This window comes from Podarcis filfolensis, assembly GCF_964270895.1.
Source record: "Podarcis filfolensis genome assembly, chromosome: Z".
Taxonomy (NCBI): Eukaryota; Metazoa; Chordata; class Lepidosauria; order Squamata; family Lacertidae; genus Podarcis; species Podarcis filfolensis.
Genome location: NC_139617.1, coordinates 19,884,896 through 19,903,023, shown reverse-complemented (window position 1 = coordinate 19,903,023; position 18,128 = coordinate 19,884,896). Strand labels below are relative to the sequence as shown.

At 43.2% G+C, this 18,128-nt stretch overlaps 2 protein-coding genes across 3 annotated transcripts; one reads left to right on the top strand and one right to left on the bottom strand.

The window, feature by feature from the left end:
* Nucleotides 1-841: 841 nt before the first annotated feature.
* On the bottom strand, nucleotides 842-8,181 carry CETN2 (centrin 2). The gene is made up of 5 exons (XM_083596165.1): nucleotides 7,957-8,181; nucleotides 5,705-5,863; nucleotides 3,686-3,814; nucleotides 2,994-3,131; nucleotides 842-1,697 (listed from the first exon to the last, which is right to left on the bottom strand). The coding sequence occupies exons 1-5, from the start codon at nucleotides 7,957-7,959 to the stop codon at nucleotides 1,608-1,610; spliced, it is 519 nt and encodes a 172-aa protein (XP_083452291.1). The 5' UTR covers nucleotides 7,960-8,181; the 3' UTR covers nucleotides 842-1,607.
* A 147-nt stretch (nucleotides 8,182-8,328) lies between these two features.
* Nucleotides 8,329-17,239, top strand: NSDHL (NAD(P) dependent 3-beta-hydroxysteroid dehydrogenase NSDHL). Of its 2 annotated transcripts, none has more exons than XM_083596086.1 (8): nucleotides 8,329-8,423; nucleotides 9,359-9,457; nucleotides 9,794-9,955; nucleotides 11,010-11,156; nucleotides 13,111-13,239; nucleotides 13,908-14,050; nucleotides 14,605-14,707; nucleotides 16,208-17,239. In XM_083596086.1, the coding sequence occupies exons 2-8, from the start codon at nucleotides 9,437-9,439 to the stop codon at nucleotides 16,538-16,540; spliced, it is 1,038 nt and encodes a 345-aa protein (XP_083452212.1). In that variant the 5' UTR covers nucleotides 8,329-8,423; nucleotides 9,359-9,436; the 3' UTR covers nucleotides 16,541-17,239. The 2 variants fall into 2 exon arrangements, with proteins under 2 accessions (XP_083452212.1, XP_083452211.1); XM_083596085.1 differs by having other exon boundaries at nucleotides 8,380-8,491.
* The last annotated feature ends 889 nt before the right edge of the window (nucleotides 17,240-18,128 follow it).

Sequence of the window (18,128 nt, the reverse complement as noted above, 5' to 3'; positions counted from 1 at the left end):
TGGGGATTCAGCACTGCGTGTAGTTATATCTGGCTTTGACCTGTGGCCCATGAGTACCCGAAAAATGAAATAGGGGTGACTCTTTGGTGGAACTGATCAGGAGTGTGACCCTGAGGTGACAGGAGTGGTAGGGCATTTGATTTAAACCCATAAAAGCAAGAGCATAAATCTCTGTTTTGCTGATAAATATCCTGGCTGTAGCTTCAGTCTCCTGATATCCAGAGTGCTGAGGTTAAATTTTTCATTTCCATAGGAGAATTGTAAATTACAAACACACACACCCTTTATGGTCTGCTGACTTTTTTCATTTGACTTCAAATGTATGAGTTCCTACCTTAATATTGTATTAAATTAATAAATTAATAGTGGCCCAGATGTTTGAGCTGCTGGCTGAGATAGCACTTTGTGGGACCTGGGAGTACAAGCTGTGCAGTCAGCACAGGCAGTGCAAAATGGGCTTTCTTTCCCTCCATGATCTGCTGAATAGTTGTAACATACCCAAAAAAACAAAACACACACACACACACACACACACACCAAAAAAATCCCAACCACCCAATGCATAGTGGTGAGATGGGCTTAGCATAGCCTTTACCTCTTAGATTCCAGAGTGTGAGCCACTAATGAGTTTTTAGTTGAGGGTACAGAAAGTAAAGACTTATGACAAGAGAAACAGGGCAGGAAACTCCATAGGAAATCCATTTCCTGCTCTTGCAATGATTGGATGTACAATCCAACACTGGGTGAGAGCCATCCCACTGCAGCATCAGCAACAGGATAATTAACTGGAGGTGCCCCCTGCCATCTGCCAATGTAATGTGTAATAAAGAATACAGACAACTTTGCTGTCATGAACTATTTTATGTCATCTTTTAAATTTCAGCAGCACAAACCATAAGCATTTGGAAGAACTGTTACAGGCTCTTTCCAGCCAATTCAGGGATTCAAAACACACCAATTTTACATTCAATGCTTTTTGAAAAAGTGTAAAGGCTAATAAGTAAGTACACTGTTTTCTTTTAAATCAAGGCTTAAATACTGCAGGCACTGCATTTTAACCTCAACATCCAGAATCAAGTCACCTCCTAGAAGGCAGGGAACGACCAATGTGGAGTAGGTGCAGAAGCAGAACTGGAGCTATCCACTCTTTGGCATCTTTTCACTTTGGCAAGTACCAAGAGCCATACAATGCAAGCTTCAGATAATTAAAACAAGTTTTTAAAAAGAAACATCCTTGTTTCTGAGAATACCTAAATTGTCTCTGGCAAAAATAAAATAAAAAAATACTTCCTTGCATGTAAGTCCAGTGTGCAAGTACACAACCTCCTTCAAAAGGCAGCTCAACCAAGGAAGCCACTTCACATTACTGTTGGAAATATAAAAGATGGATCTGAAGCACAACATTAGGAGATGGTGGTGGTGGTGATGGAGTCAATAGAGAAGGACATGGGCATAAAAAATGTGAGGGGTATCTCACAAAGCTAGTGAGATCTGGGCTGCTGCTGATCCCTTCCAGAACAAGCACCACAGAGGTCAAACTCAGGTAACAAAACCATGATGAGATTAAAAAACGAAACAAAAACCGCACACACAAGATGCCAAGCATCTCAGTAGAGGCTGGTCTTCTTCATGATTCGTAAGAACTCTTGCTCATTGACCTCTCCATCGCCATCCCGATCAGCTTCATCAATCATTTCCTGAAATATGACAAAGAATCAAAGGCCAAACCCAGTGAGTTAAATGATGGTTGTGGAAGGGAAGGAAGAGCCATCTTCTTCTTGCAATAGGTTTCCAAAGGGGACTGAAAATACAATTTTGCCTTTGGCACTCATTCTGCCTCAAAATACATCAGTTTGTTCACCAGCAGCTTTTCATCTAACATACTGTTACCTAAGCATCCTAGTCATTCAGTTTGGGGAGATCCCTTTAGAACACTTGACAGTTTGCCTGGGAGTGTAGCATGCTGAATAAATTGTTAGACAAACTTCACTACATTAATCATAATCAACTTCAGTTCATTTACAAATAAGCTGAACTTCACCAATACCAGTAGTTGCAGAACACTATAGTTTCTTTCTCTTGAAAGCAAAAACACCCATTTATTCCTAATAATAATAATAATAATTTGTAAATAGAGTTTCCATCATATGCATTGGTTCAACACTTATCCTTTTAACAGCAGCATAAAACATGGAGATTAAACAGGTAGTTTTTCCTGACATGGTGATAGTGGGAAAATATTCATCAGTTATTTTCAGCATGTCAGGCTGTTGTTAAAGGCACAGGATTGGGTCAGTACAAAAAGTGACATCCTTATCAGATTTTTATGCCAACCTTCTTTCAAGGACATATCCCACACACCCCTCAAAAAAATCTTCATATGCTTTAGTCTTCAAGACAATGACTGGCTGAAAATCACACTGTAAGCTTTGTGAATGAGTGGGTTTCCCCAGTCAAAGTCCAACACTAACTAACTGCTATACCACAAAGGCTCTCAATAAAAAGGACATGTCCTTCTTCCTTTTAGGTAGACAAGGTGTTGAATACTCTACTTAGGTGAATCAGTCATGCCAGGGGAATTCCTCAGACAATTCTTTTGAAAGTCCCCAAAGTATTGCAAGAGCTGATGGGGAAAGCAGCACCCCACCTCTTTCAAATATTAACATTATAAGAAGACCACTCCTGGATCAGAACAAGATCCATCCAGTTCAATTTCCCCAAAGCAGCAAATCAGGTGTTCCCATGAAACCTACAAAAAGGACATGAACGTGATAGCCCTTCCCCTACTGTTGCCTGCCTGCAGGTTTTAAGAATCGTACTACCATTGAAAGCGAAGGTTCCATTTAGCTCCAACTTAAGTACAAATTTGTGATGCTTCACAGGCTACAGAATTTGAATGCAGGTGATTCAGAGCACTCTTAGTAAATGCAAGCTTGCTAAATCACTACATTGAGTGGCTTAAGCATGCATGCAAACAGACACACAGTCCAAACCTGTAGCTCCTCGTCTGTAAGATTCTCCCCCAGTTCTTTGGCCACACGTTTGAGGTTTTTGAAAGAGATTTTGCCAGTTTCGTCATCATCAAACAGCTTGAAGGCTTTCAGAATCTCTTCTTTTGAATCTTTTTCAGCCTTATTTTTTTGATAAAGATAAGTAAAATAGTAACATTTCAGACATTTGTTTGTTACACATGAAAACAACCAGCTATTGAAATGGCAAACTGCTATAACTTTTCTACCCGTGTAAGAAATGTAAATATAACAAAAAGTAAATTAAAGAACTGCCACCAAAATTCTGGGTATAATTATATAGCCACATTACTGCAGATGCAAAGTTTAACAAATAAGAGAGAGAGAGTACTACATCCTTTTAGGGCACGCTCTATCCTCATTTGGTTGTGGTGAATGAATAGACCTCTGTAAGAGGACTTTTATTTTATTTCAAAGAATCCAACCACTGCTATCCAATCAATAAAGGCCAGAGACTGACATCTATGTGGCTTTCCCAGTCACCTTAAAAGCAATTGATGTAAGCAAATGTGGATCTCCCACACACCCCAGAATTGGTGCCTTACAACAGGACAGAGCACACACAGATGCAAATATCATAACAAGGTCCCTTTAGCCCTCCCTCATAGACTTCGGAAAACGGCCAGATTTTGTGGCAGCTGTTTAGATCAACCTACCATTTTCTGGGTCATCACGCCTAAGAAGTCATGGTAAGTAATCTTTCCAGTTCCTTCCTTGTCAATGTCTAAGATCATTTTCTTGATCTCATCTTTCTTAGGTTCAAACCCGAGTGCTCTCATGGCAACCTGCAAACAATGGAAACAGACTGGCATCTCAGCAGGAAAAGGAATAGTAAATACCTCAACTGTACACCATAGAAGCAGAATTTCTGCATCTGAGACAAAGACTATATATTTGCATTCTTGTCAGCAGACTTTGAGATGTACTAGTGTCAAGACTATGGGTAGGAAAGGAAAGTAAATTTGTCTTAATGGTGTAACTTTGACAGAGCTCCCTTGCTGTTAACATACTTAGTGGTCAATACTGAGAATATCCACTGCTACATAAGGTAGGAATGGAACTGGGAATGGAGCATACTGGGTCATCTGAACTGGCATTATAACAATGTACTCCTCCAAAAGTCTGGAGAGAAGGCAAATCAGCTCATGCAACTCTTCACTGGATAAGCAAACAACCCAATACCACTCAAAAACTAGAACAAAATTATTTGCTGTTTTTTTACCTCCAGATAAGATAGAGAGAGGCAATTCCTGGCAAACTAAGGATAATTTTTCTCAATGGCAACACTAACAATTCAAATAGATTCCAGGCCAGGAAACCCAAAGCCTCACACAAAGAATCTTCATCTTCCAAGATAACAATCAAGTCTAGAAAATCTAGAAACCTGTGCTCTTTTTTAACATCTCTGCTCTCTTAAAAGCTGAAATCTTCCTATGAGAAATGAGATTATGAATGATAGTGATGGCCAAGGAGCCCTGTGCTTGCCCCAGAAGCCTGATTCTCTCTGCTTCCTGATATTCCATCCCAGTCTCCCAAGGGAAAATAACCTCATATTGGAGACAGGGATGAGGTCACACAAAGTGGAAGTGGAAGTCTCAATAATAGGAGAGACTCCTGGATTGAGTAAAGACAATGCCAGCACAGTGACACTAGCAGTATCTTCTGCCATCAGGAATCACAGAGATTACAATACTTCCAAGTATTCTATTTTGTACTGTTGAAAGGTTGAAGATGGAAGTATCCTCCTGTAGCTCCTAACGAGAAGTAATCTTTTGTATACCCATGGTATAAAGATAGGATGAAAATTTGTAAAGGCACATGTCTGTAACAAAGACACTTGACTCCATTAAATGAAATCTGAACAACAAGACCGTTCTAAGACAAATCTGGACGCCACTGAGTTTTTCAGACTGTATTTACTTTAGCTGCTGAATTTGTCATTCAGGGGGAAAGGTTAACCTTATACTCTTTATCTCCTGTTTATTCCAGTCCTTTTAGATTCCCTCACTGAAATATCACTGAGGAGAAAAAATGTTAACCAAATGTAACAACAAAAGCATGATTTGCACAGCTGAGTCTGCATCTATCACAAAGCCCTCTCAGAGAACTGTCATCAACATATGATCATATAAATATGCAAGGTGTGTGAAAACAACCAAAACAAGACTATCTGATGAGGGAGGAAGGGATGAACAGGAACAGCACCAAGACCTATACATTGATCATTAAAGAAGTGGGATGGGGGGTGAAGGATAATTGCCCCAAAGGAGAAATGCTTATGTTTTCAGGTATGCCTGTAACCACCCTTTATGTCCCTGTTGCCTCCTCTATTCTACTTCAAGCAATAAATGCAAGATAACCTTCAATACCTCTTGGGTATTTTCCCAATACAAATAAAGCCACAGGCAAAAGTAGGATGGAGTAGACAAAAGTAGTATAATGAAGAACAATGGAGTAGAATGATACTACCCTTCTCCAGCAGCCACCCTATCACTTTAGTTCAGACTTCAACAACCTGGTACCTTCCAGATGTTTTGGACTACAGCTCTCATTGGCTAAAGTCAGCTCCACAAAGTATAATCCTCTATATGTTTACTTAGAAGTAAGCCCCGCTGGCTCAATGGGCCTTATGATTACAATCTTAAGACACATTTCAGTCATGTTTTTCTGCTTGCCTTCAACTCTTTCACATCAATGTTCCCAGTGCCATCAGTATCAAACAGATCAAAGGCCTCCCGAATCTCCTGTTTCTGCTCTTCAGTGAGCTCAGTCTTGGGAGCTGCCTTCTTCCTCTGAGGTGGAGCCCCCACTGGTGCTTTCTTGTAGCTGGAGGCCTTAAAACATATATCAAAGACCAAAAAGAAAAAAGAAAAAGATAACATTAAAACACAAGCACATGATTTTAATCTTCCTGAACATTTAGGAGACATTAGTCAACCAAATGAATGAATGAATATTTCAGAATTCCAAACAAATGATCACATTTGTGTACTGTCTTCCCTGAAAGGAGCTCAAAGCATGGAATTCTTGTTCTACCCCATTTGAGGTAAGGTGAGGTTGAGGTAGACAAATGCCAAGTAGTGTCCCACATTCCTCAACAGGAAATTAAAGATTGATTTCCTACATTTAAGGGCAACGCTTTAAAACCTGGCTATTTACAGCATCGAAGAATTACAAAGATTATGGTTTCCAAGAGTACATGAATGACTAAGGGTGAACTAGAAACTCCTGGTCAAATCTTGGTTCTTCCATAAACAGCCTAAGTAAACTGTTATGTTTGGTTGTTGTTGTAAGGATCATCAAGGTGAGTGTTGCTTCTACTGAACATTATAAATCACTATTTACTTATTAAGTGTCAGGAATGCAAAATTGTTCGGGAGAAGCCATAACAGTTAAATAGGTTTTCACAGTACAATTCCATGCAAGCTTGCTCAAAATTAAGTCTCACTGGGCTCAAAGTGTATTTAGGACAGCAGTCCAAAGGGGCAGTGTTTATTTAAAGTATTTTAACCTGCCTTTCAAGACACCTGGCCTTCACAAGGCAGCTTACATGACTCTAAAACACATTAAAATATACTTCCCCCATCCATCCACGCAAAAAGGGAGAGAAACCAGAAGCAGCTGAATATTTATTCAAGCACAGCAGAATTCAGTTAAATGCAGGCTTTAAAAGAACAACAGCTCTGAAGACCATTTACGTAAGACCAGCCAAGAGGGGGCTGGCAAAGAAAACATCAGGGCCTTTCCGGTTGAATACCCTACCCCATTTATTTTAAAATTGTAAACAGCCCTGGGTGCCTTGGCAGAAATGCAACAAACACACTTTGAAGCCATACATATTTCCCTGGACAGGTAGTTCCAAAGTGTGGGGCTACCACTGAAGAAGCTGTATCCTTAGCACCCACCAGCCTGACAGCTTTTGCTGCTGATAATAAAGCTTGGACAGCCTCACACAAGTGTAGGTGACCCTTCAGATAACATGGATGCAGTCCTATGCTGACTGTGGGTAGTTTGGCTGTCATCCACAGGTTGGGGGATTCCCCACCACCCAGTACATCAATCCTGTTTCTAACTGAAATGGTCAAACTGCTTCAACTGTCCTGCTACCAAGTGCCTATGCTGGATTATAGGGGTGTAGAAGCCTTTGGCCCTCCAGCTGTTGCTGAGCTACAACTCCCACCACCCCTGACCGTTGACCATGCTTGCTGGGGCTGACGGCAGTTGTAGCTCAGCAACATCTGCCCCCGCAAAGGCTTCCCACATCTGGATTACAGAGATGAATGCTGCTTCATGCCAAAACTAAAGCAACTCCCCCCCCCCGCCCCGCCATCAACACCTCGCTCCACTTAGGAAGTTTGCTAATGAGAGAGCAGGTAGGATTCTCCCTTACATCATACATTTCTATGCACAGGGATTTAAATATAGACAGAAAACCATTATAATAATGAATTTGAAGGCCACCAGGAGCTGTCCCTACTGGTGCAGCGGCCCAGATGGATTTACTACCTTTGGGAGAGGCTGACCCTCAGCACAGCCTCCGAAAAAACAAGCACCTCGAGATGTTCACCACCTCCCTCCATCAACAAACAAAAAAGGAGGGGACAACCCTCGAGTCCATCACAAGGACCTAGACCAGACATCTTTGGAGTATAACTCTCAGCATCCCTAGCGAGCAGGGGCAATGGTCAGGGATTGGGAGTTGTAGTCCAGCTACTCCTGGGGACTCCAAAATTGAGAAAGGCTGACCTAAACTATGACGCCAACCTGGGCTTTCACTTGCATAAATTAACATAGGAATAAACAAATCTGCATGACGGTTGCCTTCCCTGCGAGGGAGGCGGGGTTTAACGGCCCTTCTCCACTAAGCCGCGCCGGCCTCTCCCTTCACTTCCTCCTCCCCACCCGCTTAAGTCATAACCGCACTGACCATCCCGAGCCGGGACCGTCGGAAGCCGAGCCGGTCCTGAGGCGGCAGGAGGCGTGGGAAGAACAACCAAAAAAAAAAAAAACCGCGGCGAGCTCAACTGTCACCACAACAGCGGTCCCTCTCAATATCGCGGCTCCCTATTGGCTCCTCTCCTCACGCGGTGGTGTGGAAGCAACCGCTCTCGCGATTGGCCGGCGAGTCGGGCGCGCGCGGGGGCTGTTATCCAACCCCACTTGGCTGAACTGCAAGCCGACGAGCCCTGCAAGGCGGGGCTTCGGTTGGCAGAGCCCGATTGGGTCGAAATGGGAGAGACGCAGAGCCAATGGGCGAACGGTCCAGCTCTCGGCCGATTATCGGCTTAGGGGCGGGAAGCGTGGTGCCGCGCGGGAAGGAGGAGCTAAACGAGAGAGCGAGTAGTGATTGGAGGGATGCAGAGGTGGGCGTGGTCCAGCAGCAGCAACAACAGCGTAAGTGGGAGTAAGCACTGCATCTTCGTGACGTGAGGCAGGTTCGGTCTGTTGGGGGGCGCCTGCAGGTAAGAGCAAGCTGTTGTCCCCGTGGGAAGTGGAAGCTGCGTGGCCTGAAAGCCTAGGTTTTAAATTGTGTTTGCATTTGTTAAGCTGATTTTTATTAGTTCTTGTTTTTTTTTAATATCGCGTGCGTTTAATGCTTGCATTTTTATTTTTATTTTGCTTTGTGATCTGGGGAGTTCCTCTTATTAAATCAATATAATAATGAATATATAAGCAAGCGGGCAGTGTTGCTTTCTAATAGTGGAGGCTACCTTTCAACTTCATTGTTCTATTTAGCCATCTTGTGGCAGTGAGTTGCAAAAGTTGTGTTGTGTAAAGGAGTACACTCTTGCAAAATCATCTTATGGTGGGACTAACTGGTGGGACTTTGCTGTCCTAAATGTGGCATTAGTGGCTAACTTAGATGGCTTTTAAAAATAGACTTATGACAGATTTGGAGAGGCAATTGGGTTGTACAGTGGTACCTCGGGTTAAGTACTTAATTAGTTCCGGAGGTCCATTCTTACCCTGAAACTGTTCTTAACCTGAAGCACCACTTTAGCTAATGGGGCCTCCTGCTGCCGCCGCGCCACTGGAGCACAATTTCTGTTCTCATCCTGAAGCAAAGTAGCAAAGTTCTTAACCTGAAGCACTATTTCTGGGTTAGTGGAGTCTGTAATCTTAAGCGTATGTAACCTGAAGCATATGTAACCTGAGGTACCACTGTATTGGTGTTGACTAGTCAAATGTGTGATACATGCTGACAAAATCTTACTTTTGTTAAAGAGACTAGAGCAGGCTTGGAATTTTTATCTGAGTCAGTTGGCAATCCTACTTATGTGAGCTGAAAATGGTAGGCCTCTGTTTGATTCACATATGTATTTCAACAGGAAAGAACGTTTTGAAGTCACCTTGTTCATTGGGTGTTTCCTTAGAGTTTGCTACAAAGTCATCCATAGCTCCCAAATATGGCTACTCGACTAAGACAGGTAAGCTGGTTTGTGTTCTTTTTTATTGATAACTTGATTTTTCAAGGGAAAGTATTCTCACAAAACAGCTTACAATATAGCTACTGTAAATGCATTTCTTTTTCTTTTTTCAAAAAGCATCTCTTAAGATGTTTCACCACATTTGTTTTCTATGCATCTTCTGTAAAGTAGCGCTGTTTTTCATTAATTGGTTTTCTCATTGCTTGTGGGTGTTTTTCAGTGAATTATTTCCTGATGCTCTTTGCTCATTCCCAAGAACCATGCATGCAAACTCACATGTATTCAGCAGTGCACTGGTCTCTGCTGATGTACCCTACCCTTTGCTTTTCTTTACAGTCCAGAAGAAAATGCACTGTGATTGGTGGCTCAGGGTTCCTGGGTCAGCACATGGTACAAAGTCTGCTAGAGAAAGGCTACACAGTTAATGTGTTCGATGTCCGCGAGGGCTTTAAGAACAGCAAGGTGCAGTTCTTCCTAGGTGATCTCTGCAACAAAAAGGTATGAGCCAAAATTAAAGCTGTGTGCACAGAAGCAAAGAGATGTCGGCACGCTGCTGCATCTTGTTCATGCTTCAGATTTGGAGTTCTTTGGTCTGCTTGGCACTGCTTGAGGTGACCAGTGTTCTTTTTAGAAGCCATATACATAAGGATGCAAGTCTGTTTAAAACTGTTGGGATGAAGAAGTATGATTCACCCTATTAATGTCTGTTGCTGACCAATTACTGCACCCATGTGATTGAGCTATTGGGTAGCTCAAGCCCATAGCCAAATGATAAAACTACCCTTGGAGTTCTGTGTAACCATTTTTTGAAATGCATGCAAGTGTGAACAATTTGAAGGGAAGTGCACACACATTTCCACCACTCTGTGTGATCCCAAAGACCAGGCACAGGCAAACTTGGCCCTCCAGATGTTTTGAGACTACAATTCCCATCATCCCTGACCACTGGTCCTGTTAGCTAGGGATGATGGGAGTTGTAGTCTCAAAACATCTGGAGGGCCAAGTTTGCCTATGCCTGCCAAAGATGATTCTGTCCCTAATCTAGTGAAGACAGCTATCCCCTGCCTGCCTGCTTTCTTACAACCAGACATGAGGGTGACCTGGCTGTCAGCTTCTTCAGTTTCAGTGTTGCCCTTGTAGAGCTCAGCATGGAGAAGGATGTAAGCAAACCTAGAAATAGTAGGCTCTACCTATCATTGGTTCTGGCTCTACCTATTGTTAGCCTCCTGCCCAATGGGTCCCAATGGGCAGCAGAGCAGACCACTGCCCTAATGTGTAAGGTGTCATGGTATTTGAGTCTCTGCACTAAAGCTTCCTTTTTTTAACTCTCCTCATGGAGCTGTGCTTGAAAGTCTGCCCTTAGACTATGGATGTGGAACACTCCTCCCAATGTTATAGGTCTGCAGTTCCCATTATTCTTGACCACTGGCCAGGTTGGTGCAGCTTGAAACCGAACAACATCTGGAGGTTCATCATCTCTGCCTTAGACCTAGTTGTGGCTGTTGTGATTCTTCAGGTAGGTTGATTCTAACCTCCTCTTCTGTGCCTCCAGGATCTGCTTCCAGCTTTACAAGGGGTGACTGTCGTGTTTCACTGTGCCTCACCATCACCTTCCAGCCACAACAGAGATCTTTTCTACAAAGTCAATTATTTGGGGACCAAAGCAGTCATTGAGGCTTGTAAGGAAGCTGGTGTCGAAGTAAGTGCAGAGCTGGAACTTAAAGCAACTTGAATGAACCTGGTCAAGTTTTGTGGCTGTGTGCACATATGACACTACATTCTTCAGCATTATTGCCCTTCAGCAAAAGATGTTAGTGGTTAGCTCACAAATGAGCAAGCAATCTATGGTTTGTTTCTCCAAAGTTTTCTTTTTGCAGTTCTTGTTTTCTGCCTGTGTGCCTTGGTGAGCACCTGGGATTGGGATGCCCCAACAAACCATGGTTAAACAGGGCTGTTGGTTTGGACATAATGAGCTATGGTTAAAACAAGCCATGGTTCACAAGCCAACAACAAACCCTGGCTTCATGTTGTGGTTTGCTAAGCAGAAAAGATTGCACAGTTAGTATGCTATGCTGGTCTGGGTTTACACATTCAAGCAAACCATTGCTAGGCTAAACAAACCATGATGCAGTGTTATGTGTGTACCACGGTTGTGAGTACCGTTACTGAAAATATGCAGGCAGACAGTAATCAGGGTTGGTTTTGATCAGTGATGTGGGCTTTCTGGAAAATGTTTGAATTGGAATTTTGCCATCAAGAGCCTACTTACTTACAGTATCTATTTATCATCCAACAACAACTAGACACTTGTATCAAAGGGGACAATAGAGTATAAGAGTAAAATAAAGCTTGGTTATAGCATTCAAAATGGAGCTAAACCAAGAGAAGAAATATTTCAAAACAGTACAAATTATTTTCTGCCAATCAAAAATAGGTGAACTGAAATAATTTGATGGGGTGGGGAATAAATTTCTGCTAGTGTGATTTAAAGAGCTAAATCAAAGTGTTACTTAATATCACAAGACATGATAACTTATTAGCATTTTTCTTACATTATTTTAAAGGGGTGGGGAGACAGCTCTAAAAATCACTCTGCCTCAAGAACTGCATGCAAATATATGTGGGATAGTCTCCTGAAAAAATGAATTGCTACTTTGATTATAAATGTGAGGGATATTATAAACATTTTTTAACCTGGCCAATTCATTTTGTGTGTGGTAGGAGAGGAATTTACCAACGCTGATCTCAGTGGGCTATAGTGCATATAGGAGGTATTTTGTTCTCCCTTGGATGGTTTCTTTCAAGTTGCAGGGGTGTCAACAAATCCTTGTGCACCTTGGTAGCCAGCCAGAGGAAGAGAACAGGGTCCCTTTGACATTACCCTGATCTCAAGACCCGGCAGAACAGAGAGGGAGGGATGAGCCCTGACTTTCCTCTGTAACTGAGGAAAGTGATGGGAGCTTGCTCCCATTGTGATAAGCAAACACTTGGAAAGACCAGGAAGTCCTTACACCTCACTCAAATGTTTCCAAATCTCAGTGCAGCTTCTAAGAGAGTCCCATATCTCTGAAGTCAGCCTGGCAGCATAGAAACCCCTTGTGGTTCCATGTCAGGATTCTCTTTGATTCTGTACTCTCCACAGAGGAAAAATGCACTTGCCAGTGGCAAGCTGGTGGGTGCATTTGTGGATCCTTGCTTTCTCAGCGTGTCCATGAAACCCATTAGACTAGGAGGCTAAGGGAGTATGTCAGAATCCCCTTGCACCATCCATGCGTGCCAGTACAGAGTGCCCTCCTTCATACAACACATAACTTATAGGACTTTTGACCACTAGATAGATTTAAAGGGGGCATTGGACAAATTCACGGGTGGTGAATTGGTGTTTCAGTGACTACCAGCAATCATGGAATGTCCAGTCTACCTTTGAATACTAGCTGCTGGCTGGAAATGGCAGAAAAGGGCTGTTTCCTTCATGGCTCACTGTTGCGTTCCCTGGAAGCCCATGATTGGCCATTGTTGGATACGAAATGCTGGACAAGATGGGCATTTGCCCAGATCCAGTAGGAGAATTACATTTCTGCAGTTCTTGCCAAAGCATTCTGTGTATAACGCCATGTATTGTGCTTCTCCCCACCACCCCCTTCCTATTGCAGAAACTGGTGTTGACTAGCAGTGCCAGTGTGGTCTTCGAGGGCACAGATATTAAGCATGGAACTGAAGATCTCCCCTACGCAAAGAAACCCATTGACTACTATACAGAAACCAAGATTCTGCAGGAGAAGGTCTGGATGTCCTCTGTTTCGCTGCTGCTACTAGGCTAACAGATCCTGTATGTGCTAAACAACATAGGGAGCCGTATCCAATGTAGGCTCTGTGCAAGTGACTCAATGGTACACATGTTCCATTGGTGAACTGTTTTGTGCTGATGGGATGTTGCTACACAAGAGAATGCGCAAGCAGGTCGCTGCTAACTTCCTTGCACTATAGATTGCGCAATCTGGTGTGCAACGAGTTTCTGCTAATGCAACTGTCGTGTTGGATTCCTGTGCAATGTTAAAATTCACCCATCTGCTAGTGCAAGAGCCCTTGTACTAGCAGAAAAAGAATGTTGGCTACAGCCAACAATCTCCTGCCTATTTTAAAAGAAAAACAGAACGATCAAGAAGTGCACGAAGTGCGAAATCGTTCTGTTTGGAGTTCCAGGCATTCCATTCCTTCTCCCACCAAGTTGTCATTCTTTTACCTCTCTGTCCATCTTTGTGGGGCTGTTTTTACCATATCTGCAAAACTTAAGGATACCTCAAGTCTACTGAAACCTCCCTCTTGGGTAAGGTGACACTGACTACCCCATTTCAGATGTCCAGTGTATTTAGAAGGCTCTGTGTGGGGCAGGGGTGAAGCATCATTACACCGGGAGCATTGATAGATGGTGCAGGCTTTTCTCTTGCAGGAGGTGCTGAGCGCCAACGACCCAGAGAGGAATTTCTTCACCACTGCTATTCGTCCCCATGGCATCTTTGGCCCACATGACCCTCACCTGGTTCCTGTCATTATCCAAGCAGCCAAGAGTGGCAAGATGAAGTTCATGATTGGGTAAGGAAAGTCCAGCCCCTTGAAAGTTTTAACTGCTCTGAATTTTGCATCCTGCTTTTATGACTGGTCCAGACTGAAACATGTAAGGAGCCTGCGTCACCAACATCTGTTTGAATGCTGCCTTTTTATTTGTTTCTTTTCTGCAGCTTTTTACCTCTTTTTGGGCGGCTCTCACAAAGTGGTTTACGTAAGATTGTTGCAACAAGCGTAGATTCTTTTTTTCTTCTTAATTTTAAAAGAAGTTACAATAAAATGAACTTGTTTTGGGAAAAAGTGGTTATTTCATTCTATCCCCACCGCTGGTGACAAGATGGTCCTTCATACGCCCCTGTGATGGCAGCTGAGAGACGAAGGAGCATAGTTAAAGTCATATATGTGTCTGTGTCTATGTTTGTGTGTGTGTGTAAATTTTATTCATAGTTTACACAGTTTCCACATTCACCAAATCACAGACACAAACCTTACATTTGGCATCAACTTTGGCTCTCTGTTTCCAAGAGTTTTTTCCTTGCATGTTGGTGTTAACCTTCAGCTTCTTCCTTTTCTCTGAACAGAGATGGAAAGAACTTGGTGGATTTTACCTTTGTGGAAAATGTGGTCCATGGGCACATGCTGGCTGCAGAGCAACTTGAGAGAGACTCTCCCCTGTGTGGAAAGGTGGGTCCTCCTTTTTCTCTGTGAAGGAATGCGACTGGCTACACCATTTTATGTTCTGCTGTTTCTTGTAAAATGGTTTTCTTTCCTGACCTGGATGTTCGGAAGTTCACAGCAGAGTCAAAAGTTAAGCCCAGGTACCTAATATAGTTAAGAGGAAATGAAACCTAAAAATCTTAAGACGGAAAAGGAAAGCTCAACAGGTATTCATAATGGAGGGTTAAATGGGACTCCACTAGCCTTTGGATTGGCTAATAGTTTGGAAAGGGAAATAGAACTTTTGTGGATAAGAGAAACAGGTAAACGGAGATAAGTTGGTTGAAATGAAATGTAACATTAAGAGCTGGAACACTGGAGTGTCTTACAAGATGGTTGGAACTCTATAGAGAAATAAGCCAGGAGAATGCTGCAAATAAGCTGATCTGAAGGACAGAAATTGGTAAGTATTGGCTTGGCAAGCAATCTCGTCTAGGATCAGCAGGATGTGATTTCCTGGTTTTTATTTTCTTGGATAACTGTCCCTTAAAGGCTCGATTTTGTAACTTTTTTTACAAAGAGAAACCTTAACTATGAACCAAATTTGTTTTGGTTTTGGCCCATATTAGTCATGCCTCACCTTGCTGCCTTGCCACAATTTGAAGTTGGCTGGGCCAGTTAGCTTCAAAAGGTTAAAGCACTATTGAATGGAGACAGCCAGGACTTGAAAATGCCTACTTTGTGGCAGCACTGAGGCAGGCAAGAAGGTGGAGCTCGTATTATTATTATTATTTGTTTATTAGTATACTGCCCTATACCTGCAGATGTCAGGGTGGTTCACAACATAAAATAACAATCTGAAAAAGAGAAAATGCATAATAAGAACCAAAACAGCGACAACCCCATAATCCCCCTGATTGGCTTGCCTCCCTTCTCTCTCACGTCACAGGCTACATAGCCTGATCTGCCACACTTGCACATGGTTAAGGGTGCTTAAGGGATGAGAGAGGCAGCTCTCTCATAATGCTGGTTGTTGTTTTTTTGCACCAGTCTCATTTGAAATTCTGTGATGCACAGAAGCTGCCCAGAGTGACTGGGACAACCCAGTCAGATGGGCGGGGTACAAATAATAAAATTATTATTATTATGCCCTCACTTGCCAGTGTTTTTCCAGAGGCTCCAGTTGAAGAAGCAAACTGATCAGTTCATGATCTCTTACTTTTAGAGCATTGTCTCTCCACCCCTTTAGCTCAGGTGTGGAAAACCTTAAGCCTCCCAAGCGTTGCTGAGCTACAGCTCCCATCAGCCCCAGAAAGCATCGCCAATAGTAGGAGATGATAGGTGCTCCTGAACACCTGTAGAGCAAAAGGTTCCCCATACCTGCTTTAGCTGAAAAGGATCCCAAGGATAGCGTACAAAAACCAGAAGTAGCACAACTGCCGACTTCAGGATTGCAGCTTTAAAGGGGTGGCAGGGAAAGAATAATTCTTTACTCTTTGTTTCTTATCTGTTTGTGTTAACTCGCAGGCATTTCACATCACGAACGACGAGCCAATCCTCTTTTGGGAGTTTATGTCGCGCATCCTGACGGGCCTGGACTACGAGGCTCCCAAATACCGCATTCCCTATTGGCTGGCCTATTACTTGGCCTTCCTCCTGTCACTGGTGGTTACGCTGCTGAGCCCCTTTGTCACCGTCCATCCCACCTTCACCCCCATGCGGGTGGCGCTTGCCGGAACGTTCCACTATTACAGCTGTGAGCGGGCCAAAAAGCACATGGGCTACAAGCCACTGGTTAGCCTGGATGAAGCCGTGGCAAAGACTATCAAGAGCTTCCCCCACCTCCACCGTGCTGCGTAGCTGCCTGGGGCCCATGATAACACCTCCACAATCTCTACAGACTCTGCTTTGGCTGCTCCTGTCTCTCATTCTGGTTTCCCTAGAACACTTCTTGCAGGAACCCCAGTCTGAATTGATTCTGTTGCCTCAGCTGAGTTGCTGTGACCCAATATCTCTGAAGTGGTGGCTGCACAGGGTGAAACAAAACCTGTGCAGTTCGTTAATTCTGCTTGATCAGGCACAGTTTCCCAAGCCTTTACTCGCCTTAACCTTATTCAGAGGGAAGTAGACTGTGAAATACAAGGCTGGGGAGCTTGTGGACTTTCACAGTGGCCTCCCCAACTCCTATCAGACCTAGCCAGCGTGACCCAATGGTCAGGGATGATGGGAGTTGTAGTCCAAGTGAGCCATAATTTTCTGTACTCTTTTTTCAGGACGGTCACTTTTATGTGTTGGGGAGATCTGTTTGCAAATTCCAGAGCTGGGTAACCCATCTGTATATCTTTAGGTGATAGGAGAAAGCATTTGTCTTTAACCAGGCCTTTGGCTGCTTAACATTCCATGGCCTTTTAAATGTGCTTGTGGGAGGGTGTGTGTGATTGGTTTGTTCTTGTTTTATTATGTATTTCATGTTCTCATTTTGAATTTTTATGCTGTGAGCAGCCCTGTGATCTTTGGGTGAAGGGCGGTATACAAATTTAATAAATAATAACAATAATATATCGGTCATTGTTAAGGTAAAGGTGGGAAATCTTGAGCTGATGAAGAAGAGTTTGGATTTGATATCCCGCTTTATCACTACCTGAAGGAGTCTCAAAGCGGCTCACATTCTCCTTTCCCTTCCTCCCCCACAACAAACACTCTGTGAGGTGAGTGGGGCTGAGAGACTTCAGAGAAGTGGGACTAGCCCAAGGTCACCCAGCAGCTGCATGTGGAGGAGCGGAGACTCGAACCCGGTTCCCCAGATTGCAAGACTACCGCTCTTAACCACTACACCACACTGGCTCTCTGATGTTGCATTACAACTCACATCAGCACCAGCCGGGTGCTCATAGTCCCAATAACATCAGGACAACATCAGCATAACCACCCCTTGCTGTAACAAGATTATGTGGAAAATCTGTAAAGATGAGGCCTTTGCACTTGTGTACTTAAGCTGTGGCCCAAACTTTCTGGAATGTGACTGCGCAGGTTCTTTTTCTTAAGACAGCCACTGTACATTTGTCCAGCAGATGGGAAGAGTTTGCTTACATACTAAAAGGTAAAATGTATTTCAGGGCAATTTCCAATAAAGTACACTGGGATATTCTGTCTGGAAGTATCTAAATCTTGAGACAGTTTCTGCCTTCCTGAAATATGTAAAATGCATGTTGGGGTGTGTGAATCTATGTTCACTGATCAATTGAAAAAGGGTATATGTAATCTGAGTGAGCATTGTGGCCAGTTTATCTCCTGCCTTCACGTTCCACAGTGAGAACCGCTTATAATCTTCCCATTAGAAAATGATTTCGGTAATGAGAACCTTTGGATGCAACATCAACTTCTGCCTGTAGGTGGTGCTCGCTTGCCATAATTGCTCTGCAGGTTCCATTGATAAAACTCAGTACGA

Coding starts and splice junctions, on each gene's coding strand:
- CETN2 (XM_083596165.1), bottom strand. Junction 3,815..5,704: donor TTGATGTGAAAGAGTTGAAG/GCAAGCAGAAAA, acceptor CATTGTTTGCAG/GTTGCCATGAGAGCACTCGG. Junction 1,698..2,993: donor TTACAGACGAGGAGCTACAG/GTTTGGACTGTG, acceptor GTCATATTTCAG/GAAATGATTGATGAAGCTGA.
- NSDHL (XM_083596086.1), top strand. CDS start 9,437: ATGGCTACTCGACTAAGACAG. Junction 11,157..13,110: donor GTAAGGAAGCTGGTGTCGAA/GTAAGTGCAGAG, acceptor TTCCTATTGCAG/AAACTGGTGTTGACTAGCAG. Junction 14,051..14,604: donor AAGATGAAGTTCATGATTGG/GTAAGGAAAGTC, acceptor TTCTCTGAACAG/AGATGGAAAGAACTTGGTGG.